General features: G+C 43.1%; 1 protein-coding gene across 1 annotated transcript in view; it reads left to right on the top strand.

The window, feature by feature from the left end:
- The window catches only part of Tmc2 (transmembrane channel like 2), a 38,193-nt gene extending 23,452 nt beyond the window's left edge, over positions 1–14,741 (top strand). Inside the window, exons 12-20 of the mRNA XM_042694625.1 lie at positions 527–706; positions 2,405–2,554; positions 4,538–4,666; positions 8,173–8,240; positions 8,994–9,233; positions 10,209–10,334; positions 11,957–12,035; positions 12,702–12,807; positions 14,524–14,741. Coding sequence (XP_042550559.1) covers positions 527–706; positions 2,405–2,554; positions 4,538–4,666; positions 8,173–8,240; positions 8,994–9,233; positions 10,209–10,334; positions 11,957–12,035; positions 12,702–12,807; positions 14,524–14,741 — 1,296 coding nt within the window. The remainder of the gene's footprint in view (positions 1–526; positions 707–2,404; positions 2,555–4,537; positions 4,667–8,172; positions 8,241–8,993; positions 9,234–10,208; positions 10,335–11,956; positions 12,036–12,701; positions 12,808–14,523) is intronic.
- The last annotated feature ends 9,023 nt before the right edge of the window (positions 14,742–23,764 follow it).

The raw sequence follows: 23,764 nt of genomic DNA, 5'->3' as shown, positions 1-23,764 counted from the left end.
ACTCTACCACTTGAGCCACCATTCCTGGCTTTTTCTGTTGATGTGGTACTGAGGAATCATACCCAGGGCTTTATGCATGCTAGGCAAGCACTGAACCACCAAGCCACATTCCTAGCCCCTGTTGGTTCCTTTCTATGACCTAAGCTTCCTGTCTTCAATCCTCTTGAGTTGAGGGCTATCCAGGTGATTCCTGTCTAACTCACAACTTTTATAGAACACCAAGCACTACCCCATATGTGAACTCACTTGCTTCTCGAGGAAAGTTTGCTTTTTAAGTCAATGTTAATCGCAACAATCAGGAGAGCAGCCAGTACCCTAGGAATTATGATGTGTGGGCATGGGCTGACTGTTCAGGGTTATGTTGATGGCTTAGCTAAGGCCACACAGAAAGATGGGAAAGCCCAAAGGCATCTCTAGGGACCAAAGAGGGGCAACAGGGAGAGGGATGGCCATGGGGTACAGGAATGGGGGCCAAGCAAGGTAGACTCAAATAACATAAACAACCCAGGCTTTCTGGATTTCTCAGGTGGAGATTGTGATGTCCCTACTTGGGATGTTTTGCCCTCCTCTGTTCGAAACCATTGCTGCCTTGGAGAATTACCACCCACGCATTGGGCTGAAGTGGCAGCTGGGGCGCATCTTTGCCCTCTTCCTGGGAAACCTATACACATTTCTTTTGGCCCTGATGGATGATGTCCACCTCAAGGTAAAAACCATAAGCTTCACCAATGCCTGCTACCCACTGCATTCCCTTTTGAAGTAAAGTATTTTTCACTATGCATAACTTAATGCAATAAATGTTGGAAGTTTAGAAAAGGAAAATGAAGAATGACCACAGATGCCAGTATTTTGTTGTGATTCTTTCCTGATTTTTTTCCTTAGGTTATCCTTATTTTTTTCATGTTACTTGGCATGGGTAATATTTTATCTGCACCCCTTTCTATATTATGATTTAAGCAATATCCTGTAGAGGTGATATGCCCTCATTGACTTTGTGGCCCACCAAGGCGTCCCAAAGTTGTGGAGTGTCCACTATGTGAGGTCCTCAGGCACAGCAGACCTGTAGGAAGATGTAGTCCTGTTCCAAGAGCATTCATGCTCTGGGGTGGGAGACAGACTCATTCATTACAGCATGGTGTGGGCTGTGCTGTGTTGAGAACAAGCCCAGGGCAGCATGGAAATGCATCAAAAGTGGTCTAGGCTGTCACCTTCAGGAATCTTACCAGGGGGAACTGCTGGTGCCACAGGGGTGTTGAGGATGGCTAGAGAACGGAGTGGAGGGAAAGAAGTGAGAAATTAGACTGGAGGGTAGAGGGCCAGATGATATACACTCCCCAATCCTCTGTCCTCATTATTGCACTACAGGAACTGTTTCTTGCTATTAACAGGAAACAGTTGGAAGGGTCTAAGTGTCAGCTTGACTGCATGTGGCCTTTTTCCTCATTCTGTTGCTTCCTTTCTACCCCAAGAGTCTGTCCCACACTCCTGAGCCACACATTGTCTCCGTGAGGCAAAGTTCTCTCTTAGCTCTCTTGTTTCCTGTGACTACTTAACTTCCTGAGTTGTATGTGGCCAAATGTCACTGCCTCCAGAAAGTCTCTGTGTACACCCACTATCTAACATGGATATTCTTCAGCCTCCAGAGAAAGCTTCCCACAGCTTGTATCACTCTGTTCTATAATTGTCTTTCTGTTCATCCCGGTTGTTTATGAGACTGTGAACTTCCCAATAGAAACTTCATCTCTCTTGATCACTCCTGGGTCACCACTGCCTAGTATGCCCAAAATAGACCTGGAATAAATTATTTTCAAAAAGTAATGAATGAGCCGGGTGCCAGTGGCTCACGCCTATAAACCTAGTAATCAGGGGACTGAGATCTGAGGATGGAAGTTCAAAGTCAGCCTGGGCAGGAAAGTCTTATCTCCAATAAACCACTCCACTCGAAAACTGGGAGTGGCGCTGTGGCTCAAGCGGTAGAGTGCTCGCCTTGAGCTGAAGATCTGAGGGACAACGCCCAAGCCCAGAGTTCAAGCCCCATGACTGACAAAAACAAAAACAAAAAAGTAATGAATGACTGGATGGATGGATGAATGTTGGATGGATGGATGGGCAGGCAGATGGATGAATGGGTATGGGGGTGGATGGATAGGTGGGTATGTGGGTAGATGGATGGGTGGATGGATGGAGAGATGGTTAGGTAGATTTATGCTTACTTAGAGAAGATAATGAACTAACAGTGAAGAGCCAAGGACTTGAAAGCCTAGAAAGAATATTTTTGAAGAGACTGTCCAGGAACAGAGTCCAGATGGCAGGATTACAGCATTTGCTAATTTAATTGCTCCTGTGGAAAGAGTTGAACCATTACTGGCTCCTTCCAACCCCACATCTCCATCTTCTGTTCTAGCTTGCTAATGAAGAAACAATAAAGAACATCACTCACTGGACCCTGTTTAACTATTACAATTCCTCAGGTTGGAATGACAGTGTCCCCCGGCCACCCTTGCACCCTGCAGATGTGCCCCGGGGCTCTTGCTGGGAGACAGCTGTGGGCATCGTGAGTAGTTTCACTCCCTGCAAAGATGATCCCTTGTTTTCAGTCTCAGTTCTTTGTTTTCCTTTCTTGGTATTTCCATGTAAGCAATAACCCAAAACACTCATCAACTGTCCACTCTAACAAGCACTTCTTAATCATCTTGGAAAGCACAAAATGAGGGGAAAGCATATCCTGTGTTCCCTGAGAACTCCAAATCTATTTCTGACTTGAATATTGTGATAAGAGGCTGCAGGCATGATTCAAGTGGTAGACTTCCTGCCTAATTAACATGAGGCCCTAAGTTCAAATTGCAGTACAGAAAAAAAAAAGAAAACATGTGATAGAGTCTGAATCTTTCCAGGTTTATCTTTCTATCAATCTGTTGATATCTTTATATACAAAGAACAAAATCTGATTTAATAGGAGGTAAAAGAGCCAGCTGTGGTCCCCAGGGATTGATGGTCTTAGAAGGGACAACTGACATTTCAGAGCAGGTTGTAAGCCTGGAGATCCTAGTAATAACCACTCTGCACTGGGTATCCCTAACATACCAGACAATTTACATATGTAATCACCAGGCTTCTCATTAACTCTACAGGGGTGATATCATTATCAACTTCAAGATGTTCCCAGAAGCCTGGTATGATACTCAAGCCTATAAACCCAGCTACCTGAGAAGTAGAGATCAGAGGATCATGGTTCAAGGCTAGATCCATCATAAAAGTTCAAGAGACTCTATTTCAACCAATGGCTAGGTGTGGTGGCACATACCTGTCACCCTCAGCCAAATGGGAAAGCACAAATAGACCAGGTGACCAGGCATAAGATTCTGGAGGTATGGCTCACAATTGGTAGAGTAGCTGCCTTGCAAGTGAGAGGCCCTGAGTTCAAACTAAAGTACCACAAAAAAGGGTGTTCCCATGTTCCAATATTATTCCAAAACCATGCAACTAATAATATATAGAACTGTGATTTAAGCATCCTCCAAAGCCTGAGACCCTTTCTCACATCACCACTTTCTTTTATATGTGTGTGTGTGTTTCATTGTAAAAATACTGTACAGAAGGGTTACAGTTACATGAGTAAGGTAATGAGTACATTTCTCATCGAACATTGTTACCTCCTTCTTTGTTTTTCCCCTACCATCCCTTCCCTCCTTACCTCCCCAACTCCTCCCTCCCCCCCACAAGTTGTAAAGTTCGTTTTCAACATAGTGTCTTGTACATCTCATTGTTACAATGTGTCCTTATTTCAGCATTTTGTTATTTCCCTTCCCCTCCCCAAATTAGAAAAATGTATATACAAGATGCAGGACACCAGCATCAAATACAGTGAAAATAGGGGTTATACCGTGGGGGACGAACATACAAGAGAAACAAACAAACAAAAAAAAATCACACAGTACATTGTAAATACGTTAAAAGCAATAGCAAGCAAGAAAAAAAAACTACTTGTGTCCCTATCCTGGGGTTCGTTTCACTTAACATCATCTTATATGGTCATATGTACATAGCTTTTGACCTTTTCTGCTTGTCCTAGACTTATACTAGTTATTGCAAATAAGGGAAACCATGGGACCTATGTTTCTTTGGGCCTGGCTTATCACATCACCACTTTCTATAAAGAACTCGAAGGTAGCCAAGCACTGGCACCTCACACCTGTGATCTTAGCTACTCAAGGATCATGATTCCAAGCCAGCACAGGCAGGAAAGTCTGTGATGTTCTTATCTCCAATTAACTATCAAAAAAAAGAAAACCCTGGAAGTAGAGTACTACTGTAAGTGGTAGAGTACTAGCCTTGAGCACAAAAGTTAAAGGACAGCTCCCAGACCTTCAGTTCAAGCACCAGGACTGCAAAAGATGGGGAGGGGGCAGGGGAGAGAAAACTAGAAGGTCATAGCAATGGGGCAGTGGGTTCAGGTGAGAGTTTGTGTCTGCAGTCAGTGGGAGAAGTAGGTAAGGTAAAACCCTGACCACGCCCATTATCTGTGTTCTTCTTTTAGGAATTCATGAGGCTGACAGTGTCCGACATGCTGGTAACCTACATCACCATCTTGGTGGGGGACTTCCTCCGGGCTTGTTTTGTCCGGTTCATGAATCACTGCTGGTGCTGGGACCTGGAGGCTGGTTTTGTAGGTTACCCTTTCCTATACATTCTGCAGTAAAGGTGTTCTAACCACCTTCTTTGATACTTAATATTGGATGAATTTCTGTGCATCTTTGGATTCTTACTGCAAATCTCTGCTCTGTGAAGCAATGCAGTATTTAATCTTCATTTCCTTTCAGGGCTCTCTTTGTCTTCACTGAAGCAATTCTGCTTTTTTCCCCTTATGACCTTATCTGGGCAATGGTGGCAGACAGCTTTGAGAAAAGGCAGACCGTGCACTTCAGTTCTGGGAAAAATGCCTGGGGGACATTACTCTCACCAGGGAGGCTGAAGTCCTAGGATGGATATGAATATTTACCAAGTCCTGAAATATACCAAGAACACAATAGCTATTGTACTGTTTTCTGAATTATACCTGGAGAAATTTCTTTTGACTCTTGTTTTTTTCCACCCAGAATGCTCCTCTTCCTTACATAGGTAGCAAACTGCTTATCCCAAACATGTGTCATTGGTGCCAAGAGGGTCTACAATGACTTCCTATGTCTGTTAGCCCTCTGGCCCACCCATTTGTCTTATGCATGTCTTTCTGCAGAACCTCATTGGTGACTCATCAGTCATTGGTGTTGGGGGTGAAAGGAGTCTCCCTTAACTGGGCTCCTAATAAAAGGCTCCATATCTTGGTTATCTGTGTAGCCCTCATCCTGGCCCACATTAGGGTGCCTGACAAGTAAGGGCCTCAGTTACAGGTTTCTGTTATTCTTTTTTTAGTACCACCACAATTTTAAACAAGTCTACTCAATTCCAGCCACAGAAGACTTCATAACTATGTCTGAGAATACAGGCAAAAAAAAATTTTGGTGCTCAGAAAGAATGACATCTTTGGTAAACTGGCCTCATATTGATTTATAATTTCAGTAAGATTCCAAAGTTATCCTAAAGTTTATTTTAAAAATAAGCATCTGGAATTATATCTAAGAAAACATTTTAGAAAGAAGACCAAAATGGACTAGAATTACCATTATTTAAAAAACATAGCTGGGCGCTGGTGGCTCACACCTGTAATCCTAGCTACTCAAGAGGCTGAGATCTGAAGATCACGGTTCAAAGCCAGCCTGGCAGGAAAGTCCATGAGACTCTTATCTCCAATAAACCACTCCAAAACAGGAAGTGGCACTGTGGCTCAAGCAGTAGCGCACTCGCCTTGAGCTGAAGAGCTGAGGGATAGGGATAGCACCCAAGCCCAGAGTTCAAGCCCCACGACCAACAACAACAACAACAAATATATATATATACGTGTATATATATATATATATATATATACGTATATATATATATACGTATATATATATATATATATATACGTATATATATATATATATATATACACATTAAAGATGTAAAAATTAACAAACTTATGAATGGAACAAACTGAAATATCCAGAAGTAGATACAACCAATAGTGGGATTTATGATATAGGAGCCTTTCAGATCAGTTTGGAAAAGGATTGTATGAAAATGAACTGGCAGTGGGGAGGAGATCGTACCTCTCTCACCAGTTCACCTTGATAAATTAATTGTTGGTGAATCAAAGTTTTAAACAACAAAAAAATGAAATCGGGCTGGGAATGTGGTTTGGTGGTTCAGTGCTTGCCTAGCATGCATGAAGCCCTGGGTTTGATTCCTCAGTACCACATACACAGAAAAAGCTGGAAGTAGTGCTATGGCTCAAGTGGTAGAGTGCTAGCCTTGAGCAAAAGAAGCTCAGGGACAGCACCCAGGCCCTGAGTTCAAGCCCCAGGACTGGCAAAAAAAAAAAAAAAGAAATCATAAATTTATAAGGGAAAGCATTATAGAAGCTTAGAATCTTGAGGAATGGGAAACATTTTTCTAAGCAAAATACAAAATGTAAGTGTTTAAAATATTAAAATCTAACCTTTAAAAATCCCAACCTTTAACCCACAGGCATTTGTATTACGCAGTTTTCCTACTTTGATCTATGTTTTTCTAGCCTCCTTTTCTCTTTTCCCTAATTCCTCATTCTTCCTTTTCTTATTCTTCCTTTTCTTATTCTTATCACCCTTTCATCTGCACATCTAGAAGACAAATTGAGAAGCAGATATATAAATAAACATGTTTCAAGAGATTCTCAGCTTTATATTGTTTCAAATACTTAACAAGTCATCAAAAATGAAAATTAATTAGAAAGGAAATATACATAAGTCTGTATTTTTGTTTTGATTCGTGTGTGTCTGTGTGTGTGTATATGCACACACACACACACTGCTTGGTCTTGGGGCTTGAACACAGGACCTGAGCACGGTCCCTTAGCTTGTTCCTCAAGGCTGGCACTCTACCACTTGAGCTACACCTCCAGTTCTGAATTTTTACTGATTAGAGATAAGGGTCTCACAGACTTTCCTGCTCTGGTTGGCTTTAAATCACTATCCTCAGATCTTAACTTCTGAATAGCTAGGATTACAGGCATGAGCCACTGGCACCAGGCTTTGGCCTTTTTCTTTCTGCAAATTGCTCCCATACTGGAGGAAGACAAGAAGGAATGACAGGTAGAAGAATAATTTGAAAAAAAAAAAGAATAATTTGGCTTTTATTTGTTACAAAGGTGTCTTTCCATTTGATTCTTCAATTAATTATTTGTATCTCATTATTTATTAGATTTACTCCTGGATTATAATTTCAAGGTTAATTTCTGATTAAATCATGTATAAAATATTCTTTTAGGGATAAGCTCCTCCCAGGAACATAGGGCCAGCCTATAGGCTGTAAAAGGTAGTATTAACAGTTTTTATTAGGAAAAAGTTTCAGCTTTGAGAATCTCAAAACTTTCCTTTAAAAGGCAAAAACCTGTCGGGCACCGGAGGCTCATGTCTGTAATCCTAGCTACTCAGGAGGCTGAGATCTGAGGACTGCGGTTCAAAGCCAGCCTGGGCAGGAAAGTTTGTGAGACTCTTATTTCCAATAAACCACTAGAAAAGTGGAAGTGGTGCTATGGCTCAAGGGATAGAGTGCTAGCCTTGAGCTGAAGAGTGCAGGGACAGCGCCCAAGCCCAGAGTTCAAGCCCCACAACTGACAAAAACAAAAAAACAAACAAACAAACAAAAAAAAAAAACCCTGCTGGGCATTGGTGGCTTACATCTATAATCCAAATTATTTAGGAGGCTGAGATCTAAGAACTGTGGTTCAAAGCCATCCCAGAAAGGAAAATCCATGAGACTTTTATCTCCAATAAACTACAAAAAAAAAAAAATATGTTGTTGTAGCTCAAGTGGTAAAGTGCTAGCCTTGAACAAAAAAGCTCAAGCTCAGCACTCAGGCCCTGAGTTCAAGCCCTAGGATCAGCACAAACAAACAAAAAGCCTGACAAAGAACATCAGACTTCTTTTTCAGCAACATAGCAGCCTCTTTAGGATAGATTGGCATTGGTTTAATAATTGGCTGCTGACACCACCTAACATTCTCTCTCTCTCTCTCTCTCTCTCTCTCCTATTTCTCTCATTCCCTCACTCCCCCAGCCTTCATATGCTGAATTTGATATTAGTGGAAATGTGCTGGGTTTGATCTTCAATCAAGGAATGATCTGGTGAGTTATCCAGTTATCAAGGAATGATCTGGTGAGTTATTCAGTTTATCTATAGATCACCTAATTTGGGGAGTCAAAAAAACTAGTATTAAAAGTTAGTTGTTTTTTTTAAAGCCTAGAATCATAGGCTTGGATAAACTACCTTAGCTTCTGAGTTCCCTCTTTCACATGAAAAATAGAAGTCAAAGCTGGATGAGAACTAGAATAGTTTCTGACTCATCCACATGCTACTTAAAAGCTAGACAGAGAAGAGAGAGAAGGAAGTAGGGAGAAGAGGAAAGAAGGGAGAAAGAAAAAAGGAAAGGGAAAAGAAAGAATGAGGGAAGAGGGGAAAATGAGGCAGAAAAACAGAGAAGGAGGCAGCTAAACAAAGGAACTTCCTTCTTTAGAAAGAGAGTGAAAGAGGAGGCTGCATAACTTGAGCCAAAGACACTTGAGATGCTAAAGAAAGCCTGACAGCCACTATCCCATGGTAATGCTATATATGGAGACCATGGAGAATATAGGTTAGTACAGTAAAATCTTGACCAGTGCCCAAGCCAGAAAGGCTCAGTGTATCATTCTCCTGAGGACTGGGTGGCTATGTCTGGGTGACTAATGTCCTCACTAAATGAGACACCCCTGATCTTGAGACCTACAGAAAAGCAACTTGGTCTCATGCTCCTAAACCTATCCATCTCATTTCCTTCTATCAGCAGTCCTTCACCTTTCTTATTACCAGGCCAACTAGGTGTCCCATTTCTGCCCTTCAAGGATGGGCTCCTTCTACGCTCCAGGACTGCTGGGCATTAATGTCCTGCGCCTGCTGACCTCCATGTACTTCCAGTGCTGGGCAGTGATGAGCAGCAACGTCCCCCACGAACGTGTGTTCAAAGCCTCCCGGTCCAACAACTTCTACATGGGCCTGCTGCTGCTAGTGCTCTTCCTTAGCCTCCTGCCAGTGGCCTACACCATCATGTCCCTCCCACCCTCCTTTGACTGCGGTCCATTCAGGTACAGAATCTCAGGTGTTGGGAGCAGGTCCTCTTGAGACATTCTGAGTAGGGCCTGGCTTAGAATTCTAGTTCTGGTTTCATGTCAGCTTGTTAAGGGATCATAGAGCTTTGGGTAAATCATCAGTGCCATTCAGTAGAGCTTTCTGCAAGGTTGGAAATGTTGTATACTACCCAATATACAAAGTTTTCATTTTATCAGCCTCGGGGGAACTTTTTCTATGCCAGGAAGCTTTATATTGGTGTTGTAGCTATATCACAAGAAATTTTCTCCTATTAGAGTGTATGAGAAAGCTGGATATAGTGGCTCACACCTGTAGTCCCAGTTATTTGAGAAGCCAAAGTAGAAGGAATACTTGAGTCCAAGAGTCTAAGGATAGCCTGGGCAGCATAGCTAGACCTTAACTCTTAAAAGAATAAAGAAGACAGGTGCTGGAGGCTCACTGTAATCCTAGATACTAAGGAGGCTGATATCTGAGGATTTGGTTCAAAGCCAGCGTGGGCAGGAAAGTCCATGGGATTCTTTATCTCCAATAAACTATTCAGAAAAGGCCAGAAGTGGCACTGTGGCTCAAGTGGTAGAGTGCTAGCCTTGAGCCAAAAAAGCTCAGGACAACACCTAGGCCTTGAATTCGAACCCCAGAACTGGTACCAAAAAATAATAATAAAGAATATGTGAGACAAAAAAAACACACACACATTTTCTTGTGAGGAATCAAACAGAGAAGACCATTGCAAATTGAGAGGTTGTGAAGTAGGAACCAAGGACAGGAAGCTGCGAGCTAGGGTTCAGACTCAGCTATACATCCTGGCCTGAGAGGCAGGCCCTAGGGCATTGTTTCCTTACAGTCTACTTGGAGCAGAGATCTGGTTCTACCAGGAAGCAGTAGTAGCTTTGGAGCTGTAAGGTGTGGACAGGGCAGGTATACCCTATGATCATTGTTACAGGCTGTCTTGTGTCCACTCCTCTTTTCAGTGGGAAAAACAGAATGTATGATGTCCTCCAGGAGACCATTGAAAATGATTTCCCAACCTTCCTAGGCAAGATCTTTGCTTTCCTTGCCAATCCAGGCCTGATCATCCCAGCCATCCTGCTGATGTTGTAAGTTAGCCATGGACTATGGCTAGAACCTTCCCTTACAACTGAGACTTCCTGAACAGGTCCTTCTATTTTCCCTTGCTTCTACTAGATTCCCCAGAAGCAAGTTCCCTGAGAGAGAGAGAAAGTCAAGTGCCGGCAGTTTATCAGAGAGGGGGCTAATAATTGAGACAAGGAAGGGAAAGGGAAAGGCATGGCGCTTGATGATCTCTCAATTGTGTGTGTGTGTGTGTGTGTGTGTGTGTGTGTGTAGCAATTCTGGAGCTTGAACTCAGTGCCTGGACACTGTCCCTGAGCTTTTCCACATCAAGCTTTTGTGTGGTTAATTAAAGATAAGAATCTCACAGACTTTTGTGCCCAGGCTGGCTTCAAACTATGATCCTCAGATCTTAACCTCCTGAGTACCTAGGATTACAGGCATGAGCACTCACTGATGCCTGGCTCTCCTAGTTTTAAAGCTTCTGTTAAATCTGGTTAAATCTCTGGTTAATGACTAATTGGGAGAGACTCAGAGGCCTGGCCCAGGGCAGGCCTCAGAAAAGCAGACATCGGTTCCTTTGCCTGTTCTTTTCCCCACCATCTGTCCACAGGTCTGTGAGTCCCTGATCTAGAGTCACATGATAGCCTCAGACCCCCTGCATTGCTCCAAGAACAGTGTAGTTCCTCATCTCTAGCTGAATAGAGCACTAATGCAGTCACCCAACCTTGAGAAGGAAGGCTCAGAAAACCCATGATAGAAGAGCTTAAGCTTAAGATTCATGGAGGATAATGACTAATAAGGATGGCCTAAAAATTCACAGGTAAATAGCAGAGCATGCAACTCAGATGATGTTCTGGCTGTGTCTCCCTCCCCCCTTTCCCCCCCCCCCCCCACCCCGAGATGCTATAGTACACAGCTATAGGAAGCCCAGGTTGCAGCCTCAAAGGACACCAGTCATCTAGGGAGCCAGTGGGACCTAGACTCTAAAAGTCCTAAGTCCAGACATGCCAGTGTTTCCTGTGTATGACCTTCAGGGCATCTGCAGTTATGTTGCTAGGCAATCATGGAACATCTCTCTTCTCATAGGATTTAAACATTATAGAAAGAACTTTGTAGAAAAGCTTTGTAGAAAAAGATTGTAGAAAGATTCCAATGAATACTGAAGGATGGGATGACCTTGGACAATTATTTCACCTTTCTGAATTCCCAGGTATGCCCTGTAAATGTGAGGGTCATCCTTTGCAATCGACAGTTTTCATCAAAACCAGGGAGATATGGGGCGTATCTACACAGGGCACAGAGCCCGGCACAGGGAGGGCAGGTGTCCAAAAACATGAGCAGCTTCTGTAGACAGAAACCTACCACTCCCTCACTCTTCAGATTTACCAAAAGAGTGGTGATTCCTTTTGACAACCTTTAATGAGCACTCTCAGAGACAGAGATTATGTTAGTCATGACCACATTCAATAAACTGGAGAAGCAGTTGTGGTTTCCAAGACCCTCTCCACGCTGAAAAGAGAATTTGGGATATAGGGCCTCCCTCAACTCAGCCAAAAAGCAGAACCCCATCTTGACTTCTGTGGGAAAGTGCTCTCAGCATTTTCCAACATTCCAGGACTACAAGCAGCATGTTTTTCTCTTGCAGCCTGGCCATCTACTACCTGAACTCAGTTTCGAAAGGCCTTTCCCGAGCTAATGCCCAGCTGAGGAAGAAAATCCAAGCAGTGAGTCTATTGGAAATTTCAACCTAGAGGGGAGAAAGCTGTCATGATTCTGTTTCTTCCTACTTTTCTGGTTCCAATTGTATGATCTCCATGGCTTTCTAATAAACTAAATCCCAAAGCATACACATATATTGTGACCGTTTGGTGGGAATCCATACTAATAATGAGAAATTTTTCTAAAGAACAGGAGAAATGCATTGGGCTAAGCCAGTGCTCATACATAATAAAGCCAGTACCTACAACAATTTCCACAGAGTCAAACTAATAATATAAGATGGCCTGGGTGCTGGTGGCTGATGCCTGTAATCCTAGCTACTCAGGAAGCTGAGATCTGAGGATGGTGGTTCAAATCCAGCCCTGGCAGGAAAGTCCATTAGACTCTTATCTCCAATTAACCACCAGAAAACCAGAAGTGGCGCTGTGGCTCAAGAGGTAGAGCTGAGGGACAGCACCCAGGCCCAGGCCCCGAGTTCAAGCCCCACCAAAAAAAAAAGGAAAAGGAAGGGAAGGGATATACAGAAAACCATTGGCAAGAACTGAAAACATAGTTCTACTCTCTACACTGCACTTCTCCCGTGGGTTCTAAGCTTTAGACACCTAAGTTCTTGGCTGGAACTAAAGTTTTTTGTGAGTTGTTGTTTTGTTTTGTTTTGTTTTTTCCTACAGCTTCGTGAAATTGAGAAGAGCCACAAATCTGTCAAATGCAGAGCTAGCAATTCAGAAAACAGATCAAAACACCAAAATGACACTCAGCTGCAACTTACTAAAGAAGGTAAATTGTTTCCCACAATGATGGCTTTTTACTAGGCCACCTGGAAAATTATCAAGAACATATCATGTGAAATTGGATTGATATAGGGTTGGAATCAGAATGCTGATGATGATCTAAGTGAACTCGGGAAGTTAATATGGGACTAAACATAGCACCTACTTCCTTCACGAAAGGGGAAAGTACATGGAAAGTGCTTAACCCAATTCCTGGCACACAGAACACATCAATGAATACTCACTGGTAGTAGAAGCTTGTGTTCTCTTAAAAAAAAAAAAAAAAGAAACCTCTGGAATATCTAGAAGAAAAGGACTCTTAAGAATTTTCATGAGAAAAAATGTCTCAGAGCGTTGAAGGGGAGTGATCACAGACCAGCTCCAACTCAGGAGGGAAGAAAGGTCAAGTAAGAGCCTCTGGGGTGGTTCCATTTTCCAGAGACTATTTCTGCTTTTAAGTTAAACATTGTCAGCATGTGATAATGATGGTCCTGGGTTTGAAAACTGAACAAGATACCAAGAAATGACTGAATTTCAGAGTTAGAATTTTTTACAAATGTTTCAATTCTTTTCTTTTTTAATTATACATGTATATATAATATTTAAGTAGTTGTACAAAGGAGTTATCGTTCAACCAAGTAGTTTATTAGTACATCTTGATCAGTGTTACCCCTTTCAATGTCGCCCCTTCCCTCCCTTAATTTTGTAGGGTATACATTTTTATTGAACTTTGATTAGCCTTTTTAAGGAACAATACTATTTGAGTTCTTCCCTGAATCTACCATTTCAGTCAATGCATTTGTGTACACTTACATACTACCCAAAGTGTTTACTTATGCCAGTACTGGGGCTTGAACTAAGGGCCTGCTTGCTGCCCCTTAAGTTTTCCCCACTCAAAGCTGACACTCTACCAATTGAGCCACACCTTCATTTTTTGGGTAGTTAATTGAAGATAATGTCTCATGGACTTTCCTGCCCACTGGCTTCAAATTATGATCCACAGATCTCAGCCTCCCAAGGAGTTAAGATTATATGTATGAAACATTTAAGTGTTCCAATTTCTTAGGCATTACATTTGATTTATTCTTTTTTTTACTACTTTTTTTGTGTAGGTCCTGGGACTTGTACCCAGGGCCTAGACATTATCCAGCTTTGGTGCTCAAGGCTAGTGTTCTACCACTTTGAGCTATAACACACAGCAATATTTCCTGCTTTGGGGTAGTTAATTGGAAATAAGAGTCTCACAGACTTTCCTGCCTGGGCTGGCTTTGAACTGCAACCCTCAGCCCTCAGCCTCCAGTGTCTGGCTAAACGTAGATTTTTTTTTTTTTTTTTCAAAATGAAATTGAATAAATCTAAGCCCAGGCTGGGAAGGTGGCTCAGTGGTAGAGCGCTTGCCTTGCATGCATGAGGCCCTGGGTTCGATTCCTCAGCACCACATAAGCAAAAAGAAAAAAGCCAGAAGTGGCGCTGTGGCTCAAGTGGTAGAGCGCTAGCCTTGAGCTGAAGAGCTGAGGGACAGCGCCCAGGCCCAGAGTTCAGGCCCCATGACCGGACCCAAAAAAAAAAAAAAAAGAATAAATCTAAGCCCATGAATGATATTATAAATACCCAAAGTACCCTTGGCAGAAAAAGGCTTCCCCACTTACAGCTTCAGGGTGGCTCCAGAGTGATCAAGCTATGCAGAATCTCCCATATCTTCATTCTTATCTTCATTTTCCAGAGCCCATGCCTCTCTCTGCTAGCCAATGCCAAACCCTGGACAAGAAGACAGGGAATACTGCAACCTCCAGTTCTGCCAGGAAGATCCCACAGCCGGCCTCCAGGCACCTGACTGGTTCTCAGCCTCTGGGAGTCAAACCAGATGCTGGACAATCCCAGCCTCAAACGCACCCCTTCAGGTCAGCCACTGGAAAGAGTATTCAAAGGACTCCCCGCTGACAATTGGGACTTATAGAACATAGGTCCTGGGACTGATCCTCAGCTCCCACCCTTTCACACATCCCAAACTGGTGTTCTCCTTGCCTTTCTCAAACAGGCATGGTTTCTTTCCTCTTATTTAGGATGAATAGTTTTTGATTACTTACTTGGTCTTAGCCACTAAAAGAGAAGAACAAAGGCTTCCCCTGGCTTGTGGGAAAGGGTTGGAGCAGAAGCCTTCCTTGTACTAACTGCTCTTGCCCATGTCTTGGTTAGGGCACCTTTGGGGCTCACTGGCTAGTGGTTTCCCTCAGCTCCAGACTTACGGAGGAGTGGGGTGGGGTCAGGATGACTCCCCTCTCAGACTTCATAGAGCACATGTTGGGACCCTGGTTTCTGCATAACCTGGAGGCAATGCAAAAGGGCTTACCTTTCTCACCATCACCTCTGCCCAGAGGAGGTAAGGTGGTTTAAATAAAAGATCCAAGACGCAATGGAAATAAAGGCAAAGAAGCCCAAGTCTCTACATAGTAAGTGAGAAGGAGAGTGATGCCCAACATCCAGCCTGAGGAAAGCTAAGGCCAACGAAGCTCAAAACATTCACTGGAGCCTCAGCAGCAAGACTAAGAAACAAGTTCTCCTGATCTAACTGAGGGAAACTTAAAGACTGCTCAGAACAGAAAAGTATTTTTAATGCAGCAAGTTTTAAAAAAGAATTTGATAACCTGCTTACTGGACAAGGAATCTTGAAGGTGACTTCTTTGCAGAGTTTTGAGAAGGCACAACACAAGAACCTTGTTTCTGGTGATATATCCATTTAGTTCTATGCAGAATGTCTCCTAGTGGGCATTTAATCAGTCACACCATTAAGGAGACTGCCAGCAGGGGCAAAGACTTAGCAGGGCAGGAGTCTAAGGCTCTCCTACTGCCCCCAAGCCATCTTACAACTGGCTTCTTCCTTTCATCTGCTTGTGCTGCTAGTGTGACTTCAGCAGCAAGGGGCGGCCATCTTACTCTGACAAGAATGTCTCTTGAGCATTCTAAAAGGAATCCTCTTGGGCTGGGAAGGTGGCTCAGTGGTAGAATGCTTGCCTTGCATGCATGAGGCCCTGGGTTCAATTCCTCAGCACCACATAAGCAGAAAAAGCCAGAAGTGGCACTATGGCTTGAGTAGAGCGTCAGCCTTGAGCTGAAGAGCTGAGGGATAGTGCCCAGGCCCAGAGATCAGGCCCCATGACCGGCCAAAAAAAAAAAAAAAAAGGAATCCTCTCCCTTGGTCAGTGTGGTTACAGCCATCACTCAGGGTCCTACAGGCTCTCAAAGGCATCTCCTACACTCTGAAAGTCAGGCAAAGCTCTAATGAAGAGATTAGTAAGATTTCGTAATAAATGATGTTCAAGTTCCAGTTCCTTCTCAAATTAGAGTCACATTTCACATACAACCTGATATGGCCTGGGAATGGAGCCATATGACCAGTAGAAACCGGATAAAATTCTTTACCATAGTCCATCTCCAGGAGAATTAGAGAGGTAGTGATGAATCATTTCCTCGAGGCCCCAGCAAGCCCCCAATCCAATACTGCCTGATTGTCATCATAGGCCTCCTTCTGAGAGCAAACACACTGGTGTCTGTATGCTTACCCAGCTGAGACTTCATCATAGGAATACAGTTACTCTAATCTAGCCAGTCAGCTCTGGAAACTCCATGAAGAGCCACCCCTTCAATATCGTCCTGTCTGGGAAAAATGCCAGTCCCAGGGAAAGGAAGACACGGGGAACCTGCTTGCTAGTTATTATGCTATGTCTCAGATGGTTACCAATGTGCCTAAACACCGAGCACAATTCAAATATACTCGCTCTTCTAATGAAGCTTTATTGTTTGTTTGTTTGTTTCCAGAGCTGGTCCTGGGGCTTGAACTCAGGGCCTGAGTAGCTAGCTTTTCTGCTTAAGGCTATTTCTCTAGCACGTGAGCCAAAGCTCCATTCCAGATTTTTTTTAAATAATTGTAGATAAGAGTTTCATGAACTTTCTTACCTAGGCTGGTTTCCAGCTGCAATCCTTTTTCTTTTTCTTTTTTTTTTTTTTTGTCGGTCGTGGGGCTTGAACTCTGGGCCTGGGCGCTGTCCCTCAGCTCTTCAGCTCAAGGCGAGCACTCTACCACTTGAGCTACAGCGCCACTTCCAGTTTTCTGGTGGTTTATTGGAGATAAGAGTCTCACAGTCTCTCCTGCCCGGGCTGGCTTTGAACCATGATCCTCAGATCTCAGCCTCCTGAGTAGCTAGGATTACAGGCGTGAGCCACCAGCGCCCGGCTCCAGCTGCAATCCTTAGCCTCCTGAGTAGCTGGGATTACAGGCATGAACCGCCAGAGCCTGGCATAATGAAACATATTTTTATATAAAGTAATGTACTTGTTATGTATTGTGAACCCATTCTTGCTTTCCCAGGCTGACTCCTACAGGAGTTTAGCTCAAATGATACCACACATGCCTAGAAAGCATGAGGTCTTGAGTTCAACCCCTAATACAACCAAAACAAAAAAAAACTTCCAAATTGCATCATGAAGATTTAACAATTTGGGTAAAACTACAAAAATCCTAACATTAGGGCTGGGAAGGTGGCTCAGTGGTAGAGTGCTTGCCTTGCATGCATGAGGCCCTGGGTTCAATTCCTCAGCACCACATAAGCAGAAAAAGCCAGAAGTGGTGCTGTGGCTCAAGTGGTAGAGTGCTAGCCTTGAGCTGAATACTGAGCGACAGCACCCAGACCCAGAATTCAGGCCCCATAACCAGCAAAAAAAAAAAAAATCCTAACATTATAAGTATTCAACATATAACAGATATTGTCATAGGCATAGAAATAATCTGTTTCAAGCCGCGCACCAGTGGCTCATGCCTATAATCCTAGCTACTCAGGAGGCTGAGATCTGTGGATCTCGGTTCAAAGCCAAACCCAGCAGGAAAGTCCATGAGACTCTTATCTCCAATAAACCACTAGAAAACTGGAAGTGGTGCTGTGGCTCAAGTAGTAGAGCACTAGCCTTGAGCTGAAGGGCACAGGGACAGCGCCCAGGCCCAGAGTTCAAGCCCCACGACTGATGAAAGAAAGAAATAAGGAAAGAAAGAAAGAAAGAAAGAAAGAAAGAAAGAAAGAAAGAAAGAACCTGTTTCAGGTTTTAACAATACACTTACCCTATACTCCTCATTAATGTCTGGGCCTCAGAAACTGCCAGGTCTTCAATGCCCAAAAGAAAAAGACCACTGGGTGATGACCTACCCAAGAGGCTTCTCCTTCTTCTGTGTCTGTGTAAGATGTATATATGTATAACTCATGACAAACCAATGTTGTGGCATTTTCTTTCTATATTTGAGAAAGGTTTCAGGAATTGCTAGAAGCCCTTTCAACTTTGTGTGTGTACACATGCACATGTGTGTGCACACACATGCGAATACACACACACACATTCATGTACAGATACTAAGGCTTGAACTCAGGGCCTCCAGCTCTCACTCAGCTTTTTCCCACCCATAGCTGGTACTCTACCACTTTAGCTCCACCTTCAGGCCAGCTTTTTTTTTTTTTTTTTTTTTGGTCGTGGAACTTGAACTCTGGTCTGGGGTGCTGTCCCTGAACTCTTTAGCTTACGGCTAGCATTCTATCACTTGACCACAGTGCACTTCCAGTTTTCTGGTGGTTTACTGGAGATAAGAGTCTTATGGACTTTCCTGCCCAGGCTGGTTTTGAACTGCAGTCATCAGATCTCAGCCTCCTAAGTAGCTAGGATTACAGGCGTAAGCCACCAGCGCCCAGCTTCCAGTCCAGTTTTTTGCTGGTTAATCAGCGATAAGAGTCTCAGATACGGGGCTGGGAAAGTGGCTCAGTGGTAGAGTGCTTGCCTTGCATGCCTGAGGCCCTGGGTTTGATTCCTCAGCACCATATAAACAAAAAGAAAAAAAAGCCAAAAGCCGGAAGTGGCCTTGCTAGCCTTGAGCTGAAGAGCGGAGGGACAGCACCCAGGCCCAGAGTTCAGGCCCCATGACCGGACCCAAAAAAAAAAGAGTCTCAGCTACTTTCTGCCTAGGCTGGCTTCAAATCATGATCCTTGGATCTCAGCCTTCAGAGTAGCCAGGATTGCAGGTATGAGCCAGCAGTGGCCCAACCCCTTTCAAATTTGATAAGAATTTTCTCACTCACAAAATGAGTGTAAAGTGTGGCCATCTTGTGGTGGTTGTGTACAATTTCCTTCTCTGAAGCTGAGGATTTTAAATTGTACCTTTTATTTACAGTCTCATTAATCTTGCCCAAAGCAAAAGTTCTGGTTCAAGTTACACCAAAATGACAGCTGTGGGCTTGGCCAAATGAAAAAAATGTCAGGTGATTTTGTAAAAATCCTTTCCCAAAAGTGAATAATCTTTTCTACACCGAAGGAGAAAAAAATGTCTCAGGAGCCACTTGATTAAAGCCTGAAGCACCCAGGAAACCCACAGTCTCCTCAGAACTGCTACCCATATGGGCTATTTTCTCAGTAGGAACACATTCGTCAATCTGTCTTGCACATCAACCACCTCCAGATTAGTCTCCAATTAAACTGTTGGATGGACAATCAAGAATCTGATCTGAGACAAACCACTCATCATTTCATTCAAAGCTTCTCTAGATTTTAATCTTCTAGCACCTTCAGTCTTGTCTACTGATCAACTTGAATTTGACACCTCTAACTGGTTCTTATTTCTGCTTTTTGCTTCCACACTCCATCTACACAATGACCTATGAATACCCTCCAAACTGTCTAGCCATGAAGTCCACAAGTACTAGGCCACATTTTCCAGTCAACCTCTATACCACTGCATCTGAGCCCTGAATTACTGTTAAACTCCGGTGACTGTGAAGTCTCCCCCGCTCAGTCCTTTATAGCTTTCAGTTTGTGCTTTTTGTTGTTTTGTTTTGTTTTTTATTTTTTGTCAGTCATGGGCTTGAACTCGGCCTGGGCGCTGTCCCTCAGCTCTTCAGCTCAAGGCAAGCACTCTACCACTTGAGCCACAGCGCCACTTCCTGTTTTCTGGTGGTTTATTGAAGATAAGAGTCTCTTGCACTTTCCTGCTGGGTCTGGCTTTGAACCGTGATCCTCAGATCTCAGCCTCCTGAGTAGCTAGGATTACAGGAGTGAGCCACCAGCTCCCAGCTCAGTTTATGTTTTTCAGACAAGATCTCTCACTTTTCTTGCCTTTCATACATGAGGCCCTGGGTTTGGGGTTTGATTCCTTAACACCACGTAAGCTGGAAGTGGTGCTTGGCTCAAGTGTTAGAGCACTAGTCTTGAGCTGAAGAGCTTAGGGCCAGCGCCCAGGCCCAGAGTTCAGGCCCCATGACTGACCAAAAAAAAAAAAAGATCTTCCACTTTTGCCTAGACCAGCCTTGGATTATGATCCCCCTAACTCCACCTCCCACATAGCTGGTATTAAAGATTAGAGGCACATAGCACCATGCCCAGCCCCATGTTTTTTATACTTGTGGGTTTGTTGTTATTGTTGTTGTTGTTGGTTTTGCCAGGATTGATATCTGAACCAGGGCCTCATTGGCTTGCTTGATCATTTGCACACAAGGGCCTTATGCTTGCTTGGCTTGCTTGCTAGGCTGGTGCTCTATTATTTGAGCCATGTCTCCATTCTAGCTTTCTGCTGGTTGATTTGGAGATGGAATCACAAAAGAGTCTTCTTCCTTAGGCTGGCTTTGAGCCTCAGTTCTCCAGATTTAGTCTCCTAAACATGTAGGTGTGAGGCCATCATTTACTTTTTCTTGAATCCAACAAAACAAGCTAACAGCAGATTTGTCCCTTTGGGTCATATGTGCTGACACATTCTCCAGAACTTCCACACTGAACCCAATGAAATGGTTAGTAAAGTGTAAAAATGCTAATACAGGTTAAGTATGTCCAATCTGAAAATCCAAAATCTGAAATGCTCCAAAATTCAAAAAATTTTGAGTGCCAATCTATCACCACAAGTAAAAACTTTCTACATCTGGCCTCATCTTCCTGATTGTAGTAAGAAAAAAAAAACAAACAAACAGGCAACCAGGGCTGGGAATGTGGGTTAGTGGTAGAGTGCTTGCCTAGCATGCATGAGGTTCTGGGTACCATCCCTCAGAACCACATAAACAAAAACAAATAAATAAAGTTAAGGACTAGAACAGATGTGTATTTGGCATGTGCACTTACAAAAATAAGAACTGGCAACCAAAAATGATCTGTCTTGCCAGGAGCAGTTTGTTCATGCCTGTACTAGCTACTCAGGAGACCAAGATTTGAGGATCTCAATTCAAAGCCAGTCCAGGCTGGAAAGTCCTTGACACTCTTATCTCCAATTAATCAGCAAAAAGCCTGAAGCTGTGGCTCAAGTGGCAGAACATCAACCTTGAGTGAGAAAAAATGCAAAGGGACAACACCAAAGCCCTGAGTTCAAGCCGGAATACCAGCATAAATAAACTATCTCCAAGCCAGGTATGGTGGTACATATCTATAGTCCCTGAACTCAGGAGACTTGATTTTGAGGACAACCTGCAGTACATAGACCTAGACTCAAAAATAAATAATTAAATTATCTTCAGGCTAACAAATTTTGTTTCAACTTGAGTCCCATCCCCTAGATATCATATAAATGTAAATATCCCTAAATCTACCCTCCCCTCCCCCCAAAAAATCTGAACTCTGAATCACTTCTGATCCCAAACATTTCAGATAAAGGATACCCAAGTACTTCTAGTAATGAGCCCTTCTGGTAATGAACCCAGTCCTCATTATGTACAGGCAGGTGATTCCAAAGACTATCCATGCCTCACTGAGGAAATACATGAACACTAAACAGCATGGAACCAATTAAAGCCTGCAGCAAGGAAGCCCAGCGCTCGGAGACATTGAGCATCTGGCTGAGATCAACATACTTCAGGACAGAATGGAAAGGCTCAGGGAGTAGTCTGAAGTATCTATTTAAAAGTAAGCAGGCAAGCAAGAAGGGGGGAGGGAGAGAGAAGAAGAGGGAGGGAGGGAAGAAGGACAGGAGGGAGAGAGGAAAGACAGGAGGAAAGGAAGGAGGGAGGGAGGAAGGGAAGGAAGGAAAAGGAGAGAAGATGAATGAGAAAAAACAATGGCTTGGAAAAATCTAAATCACAGGTGAATAAAAGTCCACTTTGTGGTGCTAATGCCTCATACCTGAAATCCTAGCTATTCAGGAGGTTAGGATCTGAGGATAGTGGTTTGAAGCTAGCCTGGGCAGGAAAGTCCATGTGACTCTCATCTCCAAAAAAAAATCTTGAAAGTGGAGTTATGGTTCAAGTGGTACAGTGCTAGCCTTGAGCAGAAAAGCTCAAGGACAGCATCAGGGCCCAAGATGAAGCCCTAGGACCAGCACACACACACACACACACACACACACACACACACACACACACACACACACACACACACACACACACACACACACACACACACACACACACACAGAGTTACTTTGGTGATGAAGGTCTGAACTGAGCAAGAGCACTGAATTTACTGACCAGCACAAAGGGAAGGAAGACATGGTCTGTGACATTACATTTGCAGCTGCACACTGAGATCAGGATTGTATTGGGGAGATATTTTAATGAAAGGACAACGATGAGAAAATCGAAGGAATGTTGTATTTTAGTATCTATACTATACCTTTCCATCAAATCACAAGCATTTGCATCTCACTAGTTGAGATAACTTTTCTTCAGACATATAACATCAACAGACTTTCATGAGGGGCCCCTTTGTTGCTAGAGTTTCAGAACCACCCAAAGGATGACTGTGATTGTCTTTCGGCTCATTGAATGACTCTGGGTTTTGTTTTTTTTTCTTAAATATATCCTGCTCTAATACTCAGATATATGATTTTAGTTTACATACGTGTATGAAAAAGATGTACTGTGTAATATCTGTGTATGTTCAATGGAGACAAATACAAACCAATACTTCTTACATATACTGTTTCCTCTTAGTTTGTAAAACATTAGCCACGAATGACTGATTAATGGATTCTGAGTCCCACTTGAAAGCCTCTTCCTAGTGGATAAGCACCTGCAATCAACCCCCAGTAAGATTTAAGATTAAGTACAGAAATAATAAAGGACTGGGAATGTGGCTTAGTGCTAGAGTGCTTGCCTAGCATGCATGAAACCCTGGGTTCAATTTCTCAATACCACATCTACAGAAAAAGCCAGAAGTGGCACTGTGGCTCAAATGATAGAGTGCTAGCCTTGAGCACAGAGAGGCTCAGAGTCAGTGCCCAGGCCCTGAGTTCAAGCCCCAGGACTTGCAATAATAATATAGCAATAAAAATCACAGCATTATTTTCCATTTCATTAATATTTTCCATTTATTTTGGCATTTTAAATATTTATAATGTTTCAGACACTCCAACATACTAAAATGTAAACAGGTTGATTTTGCGACTCAATTTTAAAATGTGAAAGACAGTAACAGATTCAGGTTCATGACTGTAAGTCAGTATGTGTTAACTATTTGGCATCTATATTTGAGGCTTTTATGATTCACCAACCATATTTTCATTGAGTACAGTAAAAATAAAAGAATATTTGGGGCTGGGAAGGTGACTCCGTGGTAGAGCGCTTGCCATGCATGCCTGAGGCCCTGGGTTCGATTCCTCAGCACCACATAAGCAGAAAAAAAAAGCCAGAAGTGGCGCTGGGGGTCAAGTGGTAGAGCGCTAACCTTGAGCTGAAGAGCTGAGGGACAGCGCCCAGGCCCAGAGTTCAGGCCCACGACCGGATCAAAAAAAAAAAAAAATACTTCAAGTCTGTCAAATCACTGCATCATTTAAGAAAACAAAATACATGAAGTGATGTGAAGTAATTATGGCAAGTTATTGTTTTAAATCCTCTTAGAACGATTAATGTATCAGGACATACATGACAAGAATAGCTAAGTTTTCGAATTATAACCCTCAATTAGTTATTTAAAGCAAAAGTTATTTAAAAATAGTCACCTAGAAGACAGTAAAGCAGCTC

The sequence above is a fragment of the Dipodomys spectabilis genome, unplaced genomic scaffold, assembly GCF_019054845.1.
Source record: "Dipodomys spectabilis isolate Male_0828 unplaced genomic scaffold, ASM1905484v1 ptg000175l, whole genome shotgun sequence".
Classification (NCBI taxonomy): Eukaryota; Metazoa; Chordata; class Mammalia; order Rodentia; family Heteromyidae; genus Dipodomys; species Dipodomys spectabilis.
This window is presented reverse-complemented; position numbering and strand designations above follow the sequence as displayed.